Source organism: Macaca thibetana, chromosome 2 (assembly GCF_024542745.1).
Source record: "Macaca thibetana thibetana isolate TM-01 chromosome 2, ASM2454274v1, whole genome shotgun sequence".
Taxonomy (NCBI): domain Eukaryota; kingdom Metazoa; phylum Chordata; class Mammalia; order Primates; family Cercopithecidae; genus Macaca; species Macaca thibetana.
Genome location: NC_065579.1, coordinates 113,231,746 through 113,249,115, shown reverse-complemented (window position 1 = coordinate 113,249,115; position 17,370 = coordinate 113,231,746). Strand labels below are relative to the sequence as shown.

General features: G+C 36.3%; 1 protein-coding gene and 1 pseudogene across 4 annotated transcripts in view; both read left to right on the top strand.

Annotated features, from left to right (window-relative positions):
- The window catches only part of LOC126948836 (B-cell CLL/lymphoma 7 protein family member C-like), a 1,005,321-nt pseudogene that overhangs the window by 867,888 nt on the left and 120,063 nt on the right, over positions 1 to 17,370 (top strand).
- The window catches only part of CFAP20DC (CFAP20 domain containing), a 307,261-nt gene that overhangs the window by 209,866 nt on the left and 80,025 nt on the right, over positions 1 to 17,370 (top strand). For all 4 annotated transcript variants that reach the window (XM_050781227.1, XM_050781230.1, XM_050781228.1 and 1 more), the window contains one exon: positions 1,948 to 2,325. In XM_050781227.1, coding sequence (XP_050637184.1) covers positions 1,948 to 2,325 — 378 coding nt within the window. The remainder of the gene's footprint in view (positions 1 to 1,947; positions 2,326 to 17,370) is intronic.

Below are 17,370 nucleotides of genomic sequence, written 5' to 3'. Positions count from 1 at the left end.
AAACCAGTCCAGCTTCTCTATCATCACTGCCATTGCCTTAATTCAGGCACCTCAATAATCCTAATAACAACAATACAATAGTCTACTGATTGGCCTCCAGTTCTACTGTCTCCACAAGCCAACCCAGACACTCTACAAACAGTAGCCATAAACATGTACCCATGCCTTCTATTGTGTGTCATTGTGACATTCCCTTGCTTCACACAGTGACTCCTCTTTGCCTTCAGAATACAGTCCCTGGATGGCAGGGATTATGTTCTGGTCTATCATTACACTCCAAGCATCTGTAGCACCTAGATGAACTTGGCCCGTGATGAGGAAGAAAGGAAGACAGAATAGTGAATAAGCTAGATCCCCTGTAATTAAAAGCTTTTGTAGATCTCTCCCTTGTCCCTTGCCCAACCGAGAGCAAACTCTCTCACTTTTACCCATGCTTCACTTCTGTAAGGAAGATTTCACCAGAGATTGTAATCATTATGTTGAGTGTGTATGATGGTCAAACATTCAGGAAGAAATTGAACAGTCCAATCAGTCACCCAAATATTTGTTTTTAAAATGCCAACCCTTAGAAATAACTAGATGCTGGGTTCTGTATGTCTATAAATTGAAGGGTGAAGGAATAGCTTACTGAAACTGAATGTTAAGATACGCATTGTTAGACACCAAATAATGTCTTCAAAATGATCTCTGCTTTTTTGTTTTTTCTCTATTCTAAGTTTATCATTTCACATCCATTTATTATATTTTTTGTTTGGTTGGTTGTTTTTTGTTTGTTTGTTTGTTTGTTTTTAGATGGAGTTTCGCTCTTGTTGCCCAGGCTGGGGTACAGTGGTTCGATCTCGCCTCACTGCAACCTCCGCCTCCCGGGTTCAAGCGATTCTCCTGCCTCAGCCTCCCGAGTGGCTGGGATTACAGGCATGCATCACCACACCCGGCTAATTTTGTATTTTTTTTAGTAGAGACGGGGTTTCTCCATGCTTGTTAGGCTGGTCTCGAACTCCCAACCTCAGGTGATCCACCTGCCTTGGCCTCCCAAAGTGCTGGGATGACAGGCATGAGCCACTGTGCCCCACCATATATATTTAAATAAATTAGTCAAGTTGGAAGAATCTACCATGACAAGTACATGCAGTGATCACACAGTTTAAATGTATTATTTTATAACATAAAAATCTATCAATTGAAATAGCACTACATTTCTCATTTTCATTATCTACTTTCATTACCATTGATTTCATGTTTGTAATTCTTCCTTTATCAGATTTTTTAAATTTAAACTTTTGCATTTCTATGGATAATCACAGAACTATGGACTTGTAAAATTATTGTAGCTTTCATTGTCAGCTTTCCAAGTATTTATATTTAATGAGGTTCACATTTTGTGGAAAAATACCTTTCTAAAACTAAAATTTTCAGTAAGAAAAATACTTTATAAAACATGTTCCATTATCTATTGCTCTTGAAAAACAAAACTGCCCTACAATAAGGTAAAAATGCTTCCCTAGGCCCACTTGTATTTATTAATAGAGTACCATTTCTCTGCTTAAGTAGGCTAAATACCGTAAGTTCTAGTTATTTCTTTTTCCATGGAGTTAACTTATCAGAAAGTCAAAGTATAGGATTCTTAGATGTTTTAGATGACTTGCTCTGGATTCTCTTCTTTTAGACATTTTTACTTCTTAAATGTTCTCTTGTTATTCATGAGTAAAAAATATGCCTTATCCAGACCAACTACTGTATAGCAGGACATTTTAGCAAATGGTTTATACCTATTTGCATTGCTACTTTTAGTTACTCATGTTTTTCTTTGCCGATTAAAGTAAAATCTACATATACGTGCTTTTGCTTTATTCATAGAAAATATGAATTTATTAAGAACTTGTACTCAGTAACTTATTCACTGCAAATTTCTGCTCAAAATGATTTTTACTTTGTTCCCCAACATAGGGTGACCACAGTATCCAGGGTTCTCGAGGCCCAACAACTGGTCCTTCGGAGTTAACTCAGTTAACATCAGAGAGCCTGCTGGGGGAGGCTGCAAAGCGGACAAGTAAGGAATATCTAAAGAGCGCCTACACAGAAGCAGGAGCAACAGAAAGCCAGGATTCCTCGGCAGAGCAAATAGATAGAAACAACTTTCAAATGAGTTTGTTGCCTACAACATGCTTTTCTCCAACTGGAAGAAGGTGTGGATCCTGTCAGAAAACTCCAGACCCTGTAATCAAAGCGAAGGACCTACCAGCCCAGCAAGTGCCAGCTTCACTAAACAAAACCTCCCTGAAAGAAATCTCAGGGGAAAGGCTGAGCTCGATCCCCGAAGCATCTGTAAGTGGTTCCGTGTGGTTTACAGATGCTGGCAATGCATCCTGCTGTGTTCCGTTCTGTTGCACACATGTTTTTAGCAGTATCTCTTTTTCATCATTTGGGTGATCAGTATTGTATTTTCTTTCTTATTCTGATGTGTTTTAGTTTGGTAACAGCAGCTGTTAAAGAGTCTACTGCACATCCCAAGGATAATAGAATACCTCATGTTTTTAATGAGAAAGATAATTATGTAATTTTCATCATAGCAGTTATTTTATTTTCTAGTTACTTCCCATAATTTGTAGTTATCACTGCCTGCAAATTATAAATGATGATCTTATTTTTCAGCGAAAAGCTTGCCAGTAAAATTGACAAATTTTCAATAACAATCTACATTAGGAGCCGTAAAAACATCATTATTCTATTCACTTTCTGGTCTCTCTACAGCAGTTCCCCAAATAATAAATGATATGAGTGAAGGTTAACAGTAAAGCAGTGTCATCGAATAAATCCCTCAGCTAGTTTGGTGGCTGTATTCGTGTCCATCAGATTGAGTTTTTCCTTCCTATATTAGTACTTTTCTTCCTTCAATTCCCCTATAAGCTGCACTTAGAAACTAGAAAACAAATGAGGCTATGCAGAACAAAGGACATGTATATTCCATTTTTTAAAACATTAAAGATTTTCTTTATGTTTCATGTCCTAAATATTCTGTGGGTGTTGCATTGTAAAGTTTTGGTTCAATTATGTTCTAAGCAAGTTAGAGTGGATTAATTGTTACCTGGCATAGGTAGTAGATATATTCATCACTATCATCAGCAAAATAGAAGTGGCTAATATTTTGTGAACATTGATCATGTGCCAGTCACTGTGCCAAGCCCTGTTCCATGAAGTACTCCACTTAATCCTCACAGCAACCCTGCAAGATAAGGGCTGCCATTATTCGCACATCATTTTCAGATGAGGAAACTTAAGTTTAGAATGGTTATGCAGTTTGTTCAAGGACAACAGCTAGTTAGTTGAGGAGGGACAACTTGAATCTAGATACTGACTCTAGAACTGTTGCCCATATCCAGCCTGCTATGCGGCATAAACATGGGTTAAGTCTTGTAGAACTGATGCCTCTGTCAAGAAACATCCAAAGATAGAACTGAAATGTGTTCCTCTTTTTCGATCACATGCATGTGTGCGCTTGTCTTTGTATGTGTTTGTGTACATGAGAAAATAGTAAATCACTTAATCTAGTGAAAATGTATTTGCTTTGTGGTGATTTAGGATGAAAGTTGTCAGTAATTTTTTGCATGTTTTTCATTTTTGAAAACTTTTGTAAAACAAATGTTCTTGCTCCACCTAATTGTAATTTTTTTCCTTTGGTTATGCTAATGAATTTGAGTGTAGCTAATAGACTAGCCTTATAGATTTATTCTATGGTACTGTTTCACTTGACTGCAGCCAATACTGGGCTGCCAAAAACAGAAACAAAGCAAGTCTTTGAGAAGCATTCCACTTAGGTTCCTCCCTAATTTCTTGTCCGCTACCTTCTATTAGATAGAGTCTGTCATCCTGTATATCCAAAAACTTAATGATTTTCGATCTTTTTATTTTTTCTTTAGAAGTAGAACCAGTGCATAAAGATAAGTTTGGAAACTTCAGGCACAAATGAACTTGAAGTACTCAACAAAGTACACTACCTAAAAAATAGTTCTCTCTAATAATACCAGGAAATAATAAAAGGAACAAAGAGACCAAAGTTTGGAGGAAGAGCCAGGGACTTACTCTCACCTGTTATCTTCATTTAAGAGGCTTTTCTGATAAGACAGTTTCCAGAACCCACAAAGCACAAGCCTGGTATGTCTCTTCTTCCTCAAAAGAACACTATGAGAATACTCATTCCTTTTTACATTAAGGAGACTGACTCAGAGCAATCATTTCAAAGGGATGAAGAAGGGGAAGGAACTTAATCTTTGAGGGGTTAAAGGTATAAAGGCCTTGCTTCCCATACGTGCAGAGAAGTTTGAACTCAGTATCAAAACTCAGACCAATAAAATGTTGTGTCTCAGCTGGGTGTGGTGGCTGACACCTGTAATCCCAGCACTTTGGGCAGCTGAGGCAGGAGGATCACTGGAGCCCAGGAGTTGGAGACAGCCTGGTCAACAGAGTAAGACCTCTTCTCTACAAAAAAAAAAATAAAGAAAAAAATTTTTTTTTCACATGATGATATGCACCTGTAGTCCCAGCTACTTGGAAGGCTGAGATAGGAGGAATTTTTGAGCCCGGGAGTTCAAGGCTGCACTGAGCCATGATCACACCACTACACTCCAGCCTGGATGACAGGCAAGACCTTGTCCCAAAAAAAAAAAAAAAAAAAAAAAAAAAAAAAAAAAAGTTGTATCTCGGCCCACATGATCATTACCATCTATGGCTCACATTTGTGAATGTGATCATCTTAGTTTAACAGGATACAAAATAATTGAAGTCATAAAGCAGTGCGCCTCATTTCAAAGCAAATTTACAATGAGAATGGAGTGTTCTTCCATAGACACCTTTTAGACAACAGCATTTTCTCCACTTGGTATTTGCAGCTAAGAATCTATGAAAATGAGTTTCCTCAGAGTGCTGTATGCTTACTAACTCACAAAGGGATTTTTCCCCAGATCCCAGAGACCCATGGGGTGACTTTTTAGAAATAACTACTTTATTGAGACTAAATTCACACAACATAGAATTCATCCTCTTAAAGTGTACAATTCACTGGTTTTTAGTGTGTTCACAGAGTTGTGCAACCATCACCACTATCTAATTTTAGATCATTTTCAGCATCCCAAAAGAAGCCCCATACCCAGTAGTAGTTACTCCCCATTACTCCTCCCCATAAACTCTTGACAACCACTAATTTATTTTTTGTCTGTATGGATTTGCCTATTCTGGACATTTCATATAAATAGAATCATATAATATGTGGCCTTTTGTGTATGACCGCTTTCATTTAGCATACTGTTTTCAAGGTTCATCCATGTTGCATCACTTCATTCCTTTTTACACCTGAACCCATGGTATGGATATGCCGTATTTGTTTATTCATTTATCAGTTGATGGACATCTGAGTGGTGTCTACTTTTTGGCAGTTATGAATGATACTGTTATGAACATTTGTGTGCAAGTTTTCACCTGGGTATATGTTTTCAATACTCTTGAGTATATACACCTAGGAGTGGAATTTCTGGGTCATATGGAACTCTATGTTTAACTTTTGAGGAAATGCCAAACTTTCTCCAAAGCAGCTGCACCATTTTACATTCCAACCAGGAATGCACAAGGGTTCCAGTGTCTCCATGTCCTAGTCAATGTTTCTTGTCTCTTTTTTACATTAAGGCCTTTCTAGTGGGTGTGAAGTGGTATCTTACTGTAATTTTGATATCCATTTCCCTCATGACTAATGATGTTGAGCATCTTCTCATGTGCTCATTAGCCATTTGCATATCTCTTTTGGAGAAATGCATATTCAAATCTTTTGCCTATTTTTAAATTGGGTTGTCTTTTTATTGTTCAGTTGTAGGAGTTCTTTATATTTATTTTAGATAAAAGTCCCTTATTAGATATATGATTTGCAGGTATTTTCTTTTATTCTGTGGGTTTTCTATGCATTTCTTTATGATGTCTTTTGAAGCACAAAAGTTTTTAATTTTGATGAAATTCAGTTTACCTATTTTTTTTTTCTTCTGTTGCTTGTGCACTTGGTATTGTAGCTATGAAACAACTGCCTAATCCAAGGCCACAAAGATTTATTCCTGTGTTTTCTTCTAAGCATTTTATAACTTTAGCTTTTAAGTTTATTTCTATGATCTATTTTGATCTAATTTTTCATATGTGGTGTTGGGGGATGGGTCCACCTATTTTTTTTTCTTTTTTTTGCATAAATATCCAGTTGTCCCAGAACCATTTTTTGAAATGACTATGTTTTCCCCATTAAATTGACCGTGCATGTAAGAGTTGTTTTTCTGGTCTCCCAATTCTATTCCATTGATCTATATACCTATTCATATGCCAATACCACACTGTCTTGATTACTGTAGCTCTATAGTAAGCTTTGAAATCAAGAAATGTGAATCCTTCCACTTTGCTCTTCCTTTTCTTCATTGTTTTTGCTATGCTGGGTCCCTTGCATTTCCACATGAATTTGAGGATCACCTTGTCAATTTCTGTGAAAAAGGCAGCTGGGATTTTGGTAAGGATTGCACTGAATCTGTAGATCAGTTTGGGAAATATTGCCATCTTTTATTTCTAAGTGTTTTATTCTTTTTGATGCTATGGTGAATGGAATTGTTTTCTTAATTTTATTTTGATTTGTTCATTGCTAATGTATAGAAATACAATTGATTTTTGTATGTTGATTTTGTATCTTGAAACCTTGGTGAATTTATTACTTCTAGTAGTTTTTTTTTTTTAATTTCATGTGGTGTGTCTATATGCAAGATCATGTCATTGCAAATAGAGATCGGTTACTTCTTCCTTTCCAGTCTGGATGCCTGTTATTTCTTTTTTCTTGCCTGATTTCCCCCACAAATGGACTTAATTTGAATGGAAGTTTTTCTTTATTTCATGGTAGTTAAAATTTAATGCTTTGACTATTGTAGCTCTGGTATTGAACTCTAACACAGACATCATAAGTCCAGTCAGGCCTAGAAGGATACTATTAGTGTGAGTCATAGGAAATGTCCTTGATGCAAGAAGAAAATTTTGAGAAAGATTGTGGGGCTAGAAGTCTTTCTAATATTACTATGAATGTAGGTACAAAATCATCTTTGCTGGCTAGCATTGTAGTTCATATATTTAGAGCACTAACATGTTGGTGATTTCTATCACCTAAGCTGTGTCTCTAAAATAAAGGCCCTCTAGATGATGGAATACAGCTCTTTTGGCTCTACTTCTGGATAAGTAAGAACATCTCCTTTTCTATTGAGCACCTACCAGGCCAGATATTCTCCCAGGTGCTAGACATGTAACAGTTGACTAAGACAGATAAGGCCTCTTTCCTCATGTCTGTTGGGAGGTAGACATAAACAAATTGTTCGTGAATTAATTATAAACCATGATAAGTACTGTGAAAGACCGTGGAAGGAACTTAGCCGTCAACTTAGCAATCAAGGTACTGCAATCAGGAATTGTAAGTAGACATCCCATTGAAAATCTGTGCTCTTGCAAAGTGCCAATGTGAAGCAACTTGAAGACAAAGGAAAATAAGACTCTTACAAAAGGAGATACAAGAGAACTGTCCTAATCCCGTGATATGGAAGAGTACTAGTAATTCTTAAGGAATGCTTACTGAAAATGATTTGCTAACTGCTTGGTAAACTTGTTCTTGCAATGTTTTATTCATATTTTAATAGAGTTATCTATTATTAGGTTCAAATATTTTTAATTAAGAAAGAAGTACAACCCTCTGGGTAATATTGCAACCATGTAGATAGCTGGTAATTAAACTTTTTCCCACGTATAACTGTATTCAAACAATTTTGAACGAATCATTTTAAACTGGCAAATGTCATTATGTGTTTCTTTAAACAAACAAACAAAAGACTTATGTAACAGGCTTTGTAGCTCCAGAAAACGTTTGAGCTTACTGAAGAATGCTTAGTTTCATAAGAAAGACCAAATATGCTACCAATTATAAATTCAGGTATTCTCTTTAGGAAAAAAAGAGACATGACTTTTAATAGGAAAAGAATTGTAAAATGAGCCATGTAACTTTTGACTTTAACCTTCACATCTCCATTTTTGAAAATCAAAACTGAATTATGGAAGGACACTTTTGAATATATTTTAGGCCATAGAATAGTGTGAGAACATTTTTCCCTTTAATTATCAAGCTATTTCCTTTGGATAATGTAAAAGAATTAGTTTCATTTCTGCCCTGATATATTTGAACTCAGTATTGGAGAAAATCTATCATCACATTTTTTAAAGTAATAAAAGTCTCTGCAATTTGTGCTCTATAAACTTAGAGAAAAAATGAATTTGTAAATTATTTTAGTATTTTTAAAGCATTGTTTCATTATATAAAATTCTGCCTTTTCTAGGGTATATAATACTCTTTGTTGAAGCCATCTGTCTCTCTTCCCATTTGCCACTCAAATGTGCCATTTGCAACTGTTTTTCCAACAATACCCCATTGTTTGAAGAATCCATAAATGTCTTTCTGACCCTTCTCTCCCTTCAGCTACAACAACATTGCATTATTTCAAAACACCTGTTTCAGAGTCAGGTCACCCTGTGTGTTAGACATATGTTCATTGCCCTGGCCAACAGTGCAGGTTCACTTAGGGGTGGTTCTCCCTCCTTTAGCAGTTTCTACCACATGTGCCCACTGGCCTCATGCTGCCCTGGGTCACTTGATAAACAGCCTTCCCCAAACAGAACCCTCTGTCAAAGCTATCAACATTTTCATTCTCCATGACTGAAAAGTCAAAAGCAGTGGACACCATGGCTCAGAGCACCAGCTGGAATCAGACAGGCCTGGAGTTGAGTCCTGGCTTTGTTCTTTCTTATCTATGCAACCTTGGACACATTTCTTAATGTCCTTGAGCCTCAGTTACCTCATCTATAAAATGGAGAAAATAATACCTATCCCACAGGGTTGTTTTGAGTGTAAAATTAGATAGCACATGTAGAACACCTAGCCCCTAATCTGAAGTGTACTTTCTTCTACCTTTTGCTGAGTGGTTAGGCAGAAATATAAACCAGTATGACTGGCATTCTAAAGCAAATGAAACCTTTTCAAATTCATAAAATTCCATAAATTAATTACAGATACTGTTCTGTAAGGGTGGTGGCTCTGTGGTTGTGTGCTTCCTGCTCGCTATTTATAGTTGAATCAAGTGCTAACAGAGTGAATTTCTGTGTGCCTTCTGCCAGGTAACATATTGGCATGTTCTCAGGGATACCCTAAAGAGAGAAAAATATTTATTTATAAGCAGGAAGCAGTGTCTCTCTGATCATTCCCCAGAGGCCACCCTCTGTGTGTCTACCTTGTTCACACAGCTAAGTTGCAGATGTGTAGCTTCCTGCTTGAGGTCTTGAATTGAATTTGGGCAGAACTAGTAGCAGTTCATAAACCGTAATGCTAACCATGGTGACAATGTTTCCTTTACTAAGTGGGACACTCCTACCAATAGCTTTTGGAAAACAGTCTGATATTTGATGTTTTGTCAAAACTGCACTCATTTCTTGTCTCAGAAAAGACAAGGTCCTTATCTCAGTTTTGTCTGTCAGTGCACTGCTGGGGATATTGCTGAAACTGCAGAATTTGGTGATTAAATAACATTTCCACTACCAGTAAAAGTATTTGAATTAGGCATAGAAATTTTCCAGGTGTAACTTGTTCCTATCCGTCTGCTTTCTTTTTAAATATTTTTCAGACTGAAGCCTTGCTGTGCTACAGAACGGTTTGTTTCTTTCATTTTCTTTGTAGCTAATGTTTAATGTAATGGTTGCAAAGGCAAAACGGTGTGGAGTAGAAGTATTTTTAAATAAGTAAAATGGAATTATGGTTCAAGTTTTGGGTAATGGTATGGAATAGCAGAAGTCACTAAGACATTTTGATATCTCCATTTCTGAGCAGCTTGGTATGCAAAGAATGCGCCCATTATTCTAATGAAGAGGAGAAATTTCAAGTTCTCAAAAGTTTCAGAAATTGTAGTTAGAAAGAATTGACAGACATTAAGGTGCTATCAGAAGTATGAGTTGGCTGTTTAGCCAACACTATGATGGTTCACTGTCAATTCTTTAATATTCTAGTGCTAAGGTTAGCATCCTACTCATCAAATGTTTATTGAAGACATTTATCTTCTCTGCTGTCTTGGTTTTCCAGGTTTTAAATAGGAGCAAGTCGTATTCACCTCTTCATGGAAAAGGTACTAAGCTGAGTGTATTTCCTAAAAGCACTGAGATCTGAAGTCCTTGACTCAGAAGCTTTTATGTGACTTTAATGGTTTGAGGTATCTCCCATATGCCAGGCCTTCTACAAGGTGCTCCTTACTTTATCTCGTCTTTATCTCCAACCCTCACAAGAGGCCTTATTGTTCCTGTTTGACAGACAAGGAAGCAGAAAGACTCCACCTCACTGTTGTCTAGATTGTGACAAAGCAGTGTCAAATCCAGGAGTTAGGGACAGAAAAGCCAGGGCACCTTCCACCACAATGGGCTGCTACCCCCAATTAGAGGCCACTGAAAAAAATTCCATGATCATGTGACAACTTAACTTCTCTTGCCACTTTATGCTTTAAAGTATTTTAATATGCAAAAGCACACACAAATGTTGGTATATCTGTCATTATTCAACCAAAGCTTTACATTCTAAAACAGTTCAAGCTTACTTAAAGTTATCTTCTTCCCACTCCAGACATATCAGTTGGCTTACCTCCTCTATTTTCATTTCTGTAAACAGTCTCAGTAATAATTTTCCTGCTGGTTCTTTAAATAATATCTTAAACTACCATTTATTGAATGGCTACTATGCTTGTCCCATGTACAAGGCTACAAGGATATGCCCCATAGATGGCATATCCTTGAATATAGTATGAAACCTATTCAATTTGATTTTACTATATTCCTTCTAGTGTATAGTTCATTGTTAAGCTTGAAACGTACCCTGAACTCAGAAGATAGGTGTGGGAAAATTAAAATTTGTTTTTCAATTCACTTTAAGGTTAGTAAGAAGAGTTCAGTTCTATTTGTCAGAGAATTCTTTCTGAAAATTAGCAAGCTATCACAGCAAAATATATGGAAGTATATTTCTATTTAGGTCATAGAGTAAAAGGTTATTCTATATAAATATAGCACATCAATATAAAAATACTTTTTACAAAACCTTTCATGCATGTTCCTCCCCAAAGAAGAGAGAGATGTGTGAGATGGAAACTTATCTATCTCTTTACAAGGAATTTTGCCACCAGTTGATTTAATTACCCAAGAATCCTCTACCTGAGACATTCTTAAGTGAGTGATGTGCATAGTTAATGAAGTATGAGTTGAGCCAGGCTTATGAAATGTCTTCAGGGTCACATTCTAAAATGCTTATGACAGATAATTCAAAGGCAGCATCAAGTCTGGTTATGCCTAGGTCCATGTGCCTGCCATGAACATAGCACACGATCTAGATTCTGACCAGCTGGTTATGGCCTAACTCCTGATTCCTGCTATGTAACTCAATATAGCATCCCTTAAATTTAGTAAAATTTTTCAAGTTGTGCTGTGGCTTGGTCTTTAAGTTTTAATTTACTCTTTTGCATGGTAGAGACGTGTGCTAAAAGCTACCATACATTGTGAATGAACTATGTGCACAAATATGTGTCACTTACAGCTTGTGCTTGTGGCTACTGTCTTCTCTCCATTCCTTTTGTTATTGGGCCTACATCCCCAATGAATCAGGTTAAACTCTTGGGTGTGATGCCTAGCTCAAGAATCTGAAACAAATTTTCAGGAATGCTAGTGAAGAGATGCCCTGGAACATTAATTTACCATCAGCTATTATTTAAAATGTCACTGTGGAGATTAAACACTGTCTGCAAATAGCAATAGAGAGAAGATTAATCCTCAAATTCAAATGGCAGTTAAAGTTTAAAATTAGCTTTGGAAAACGGACTTCTAGTACTTTTCCTACTGTCGTGTTGGGGTCCAAAAACATCTTCCAGAACTTTCTAATGACAGCTATAAAGTTTTAATAAATATAAATTTCAAACCACCAGTGATACTGGCTCCCCAGGTGCATTTACAAAATGCTTTTTTTGCCCCCGCTGAGACTGTTTAGATTGAATTTTCCAGTGATTCACAAGTGAGCCTTAGACTTTGTTGTTGATTGGAGAGAAGTGTGCATATTATAAGCCTATATTTTGATGAGTTTTCACAAACTGAACACACCCATGTAACCATCTTCTGGATCAAGAAAGAGCAAGACCAGCACCCCAGAAGCCCCATTGTGCTCCCTCCCTGTCACTATTCCTTCCTCACAACTAATTATCCCCATGTTTGATTTTACCAATATGTACTCTTTTGTGTCTGGCTTCTCTCACTTAGCATTTTGTTCATGAGATTCAATACATCACTCATTTCACTACTGTATTGTGTTCCGCTGTGTGATTGTATCATCCTTTTTGTATCCGTTCTACTGTTGATGGGCACGTGGGCAATTTCCATTTGGAAGCTATTAAGAATATATCTTTTGGTAGAATCTTAGACTTTTAATAAAACTTGGGCAGGGAAAGGGAAGCCATTTGGTCTCTTAAGGTTTAGAATAAATTATAGGTATTCTTATCCTTGGTGCTTTGGAACAGTGTTACTGACTTCATTGCTGGAACAGTAATGTATAAGTATTACTTGATAGTCTATTTAAATTATTTGATATGAACACAAGCTCCCTACTTCCAGGTTGCCCCCTGTTTTTCTGCCTGTTGGTTGGAACTTGCTGCCATATTGCTCTCCTTCTCCTTCAAGCCCCTTCTTAGGGACCATCTCCTCCATCCTTTATGAAGGTTTAACTGATCCTCCACAAAATGGTCTTTCTCTTTTCTGAAATGCCAGACCATTTTGTATATCTCCCTTCTCTTATGTTGTTTTTAATAATATATCCTAAGTTAAGCCACCATTTCCTTTGTAGTAGTGCTTTTTTTAAAAGTTACACTGGGAATAATTTTTTAAAAATACAAAGGTGGATATTGTTTGATAGTCCTTGTATTAAAAGTTTTTGCAACATCATGTCTCCTGGGCCATGACTATCAGGCACTGTCACAATGCAAGCCCGATACTGAAAGAGTCTCACAGATTTTATAGGCTCCAGAAAAAAAGTAACATCCCAGCTTTCTCCCAATTTTCTTCCTTTTCAATCCATAAAGAACAGAGTGAGGTTCTTGGTCTGATCTTATCCCATGGCCATGTCTCATTTTTCTCCACACCTCCACTGTAGATTTAGCCTTGTGTCACCCAACGTTTAGCAGAACTGGTTCCTATCTGAGGCTCCCAAACTTCTATCATCAGATATTTGATTGATTAAACTATTCTGTCCTAGCAGCTTAAGGAATAGATTGGGCGAAGGGCATCAAGTTGAAAGGTTGTTTCTGTTTGATATGTTTTATGTTTTTGCTGGAGTTATCAGTTTTCCTTTTAATCATTATCAAGGACCTATGTGATCATTAATACTATACCTCAACATATACTACCTTATTTTGGAATTCCTTCTTTATAGCTCTCAATTGCCCTGATAGATGTAGGGTGTATGAAAGCAAGGCCATATCTTAATCGTCTTTGTAACTTCACTGGCTTAGGCTCCCAATAATGTCTAGAGAAAGATCAGTGAAAACGAATGACTTGAATGGCTTGGAGAGCGAAGGACTGGCCTGCGAATCTGAGCACAGCTGAATTGTGTATAGCCTTCAGACCATTGCCTCGTTCCCAGGACAAATCTGATTGATAATGTCTCCCCTCTTTCCTACAAGGATATTTTGAGATGAAATTGAGTTATACATAACATTTTGAGCCTTTCAGAGATAGTATTACATAAGCCACTTTGCCTCTCAGCAGTGGTGTAATTTAGTTAGATAACATCTTGTGCTGGAGTCCACTTTAATGCAAAGACTTTATTGCAAAGCTTCTTAAAAATAACGAATAAATGATTTAGCCTTTCTGGTGATTTTGAAATGATTTAAGAGATTGCAAATCAAAAACATTTCGAAAGACTAAGTTAATTACCTGACTCCACCACCAGTTGCTTTATTAGTGATGCTGGGGAAAGTTGCTTTCTTCTCTCTACTGGATTTTGGCTGCCCCTTCCAAGGTGTTGTCAGAATACATTTTGCTGTTGTATGAAATAAAATCATGGAAATGCAGAGTTTTAAGCAAATATAGATCAACAGTGCCTGGCACATAATAGGGTCTCAGTAAGTTTCTACGGAATAAATTAATGAATCAATCTATTTCCATTATTGCAGTGGAATATAGGGAATATCCCAGCTACCTATTCCTTCAGCCTCAGCTTCAATACTGCCTGCCAGTGGTGGGAGTCCTTCTGAAGGCCACTAACTCCATTTGTCAACAAATTTAATTACTCTCAAATGCCACCTTAGACTTCTGTGAGATTTTCTATAATTCCACTGGGCGGTTAGTCACATCTGTGCTGCATTCCGCAGACATCTTACTCATACCTCTGTTGTTGTATTTCTCACAGTACATTAGAATTCCAGTTATATAATACCTCTCAAGTCTCCCTTTGTAGACTGTGAACTCTATGAGGACAGAAGTATGTCTTGTTTTCTTTATGCTCCCAGTTCCTAGCATATTACAGAATGAATGAAAGACTGGAAGAAGGGGGACAGAGAAAATGAGCAGAAAAAATAATAATAACAGGGACTGTATGTATTGACTGCCAACTCAGTGGTCTCTTAAGAGGGCTGTGCTCATCCCTAAAAGTGTGTACCAAAGACAACCCATTCAGATTCAGGAAGAAAAATTGAAAATAATTTTGTCTTTTTAATCCTAAGCATTTTAATTCCATTTTTGTGTATGTTTTGTACTCTACATATGATTTTAAAATAGTCATACATATATTTAATTCATAAATAAACATATATTACAAAGTACACATTCAAACATTTTCCATTAAAAGTACAAATAATACACAAATAATACATTTGGAGACTCCCTAGTATATTTGTTTGTCAGGTGCCTCTACTAAGCATTCGATGTAATATTATTTCATTTAGTTCACCAAAAATCCTGTGAGGTATGTACTGTGGTCCCCATGATGAAGAATTTGATGCATAGAGAGGTTAGGTAATTTTCCTAGTCATTTATAGCTGGCAATTGGTGGAACTAGGGCCCAGGCTTAGATTTGTCTGGCTTAATCACTGCCACATCCTCTCTTATTCTTCTCTCCTAGAACCCAGGGTTGTTCTTCAGGCACAGTACAGCCTTGTGGATTAAATAAGTAAATCAAACGAAAGATTTAATCATATGAAGTACATATTAAGGCTTTCTTCTTAAGAAAAATTGTGAAAATTAAAATAAAATGTCTTTTTCATTGTAAAAGTATGTATTGGCAATGATGAGCCAACTAACATACCCGTGTGACACATTAGAACGCTTAATCCCACTTCTTGACCAAAAAACTGAAGAACAGCAAGTTACTTGTTCACTGCTGCAGCTAAAATCAAGCAGCTGGTATTCTCATGTTCACATCTGATTACCAAGCTGCTTTTTTTAATTGAAATATAATTTGTATGCAATAAAATTCACTCTTTTAAAGTAAGAAATTCAGGAGTTCTTAGTATATTCACAAGATTCTGTAACCATCATTTTGACCTAATTTCAGAACATTTTCATCACTCCAAAAAGAAAGCATATACCCACTAGCAGTCACTTCCCGTTTCCCTTTCCTTCAGCCCAGCCATCCTCTAATCTACTTTCTGTCTCTGTGAATTTGCCTATTCTGGACATTTCATATAAAGTAAATCACACAATATGTGGTCTTTTGTGCCTGGCTTCTTTCAAATAGCATAATATTTTCAAAGTTCATCCAGCCCTTCATTACTCTTTAGGCTGAATAATATTCCATTATGTGAATAAACAAAAATCCATTCCTCAGTTGATAGATATTTGGTTGTTTTCACTTTTTGGCTATTATGGATAATGTTTCTGTGAACATTTGTGTGTAAGTTTTGTGTGAACATATGTTTTCAGTTTTCTTGGTATAAGGTTAGAAGTGAATTGCTGGGTCACATGGTAACTCACCTGTTTAACATTTTGAGGAACTGCCAAAACTGTTTTCCAAAGTGGCTGCACCATTTTACTTTTCTGCCAATACTGTATGAGGGTTTCAGTTTCTCCACATCCTTGCCAACACTTGTTATTGTCTCTTTTTTATTGTAACCATCCTAATGGGTATAATGGTATCTCATTGTGGTTTTGATTTGTATTTCTCTAATAACAAGGATGCTGAACATCTTTGTATGTGTTTATTGTCCCCTCAACTACTTCTTTTGAATTTAAATTATTTGTTTCCTTATTCACTTTTGCATTTTTCATTGGGATATAAATTTTATTCTTCTTCTTATGATACCTATGTTGCCCCCAAGAACTCTGAAAGCATATTGAGTGCTCATGAAATGTCTATTAAAGATTGCATGGCTCCTCACAGTGCCAAGCTGCTTGTCCCATGAACTATAAGGATTTAACTGAGTTTCCAGTGGCAACTTTTTAGGAAGTCTCCACATCACATTATCAGATAACAAGCTTTTATAAACCCCAAATTATGATGATAATAATGCTTTATTATAAAGCATTTAATGTCATAGGAACTCCAAGAATTTTTTTCAAAATTATATATTTTTTAACTTTTTACATTCCTATGAGGCAGAAAAGAAGCCAGAGAGTCCTCCAAGAAAGTGTATGTAGAGATATAAATATCTTAAAAATTCTAGGGTGTCTTGGAAAAAAAAAATCCTTGTTAGTACAACCAGTGTTTCCAGATGTATAAGAAAATGTTCAAATTGCTTTTAAGTTATATGGCAGTTCTGGATGTAAATCACACTGCTCGTATGTGATGCTAATATTTTAGTAATGTTGAAATTAATGTTTGTTGTCAAATCTAGTTTATGCCAGAAAGAAAGGAAGGGAAAGTTTTGAAAATTCTATATGCCAATTTCCACCTATACTGTGAAATAATATTTATACTACCATCTAAAGATCTATAGTAGTAGTATGTTTCAAAAAGTACCTGATAGATGACATATACAGTGAATCCACCTTGGTTGGAGCTATGAGATCTTCCAGGCTTTCAGACCTTACAGGTTCCCATCTTACATTCAAATTTTATTTGATGGCTTTTACCAATACTAGTCATTCTCAATCGTACTGCAAGTTGAATAAATTTGGTCATTTATGTTTACAATGATGAAATTCATCAATTCACTCATAAACTGTGCTTTTTAAAATGGCAAATGTTTTAAAAAAAACTACTTTTAGTTTTTGTTTATTTACTTAATCTACAAAAACTGGTTGGGTACCTACTAGGCACCAGAC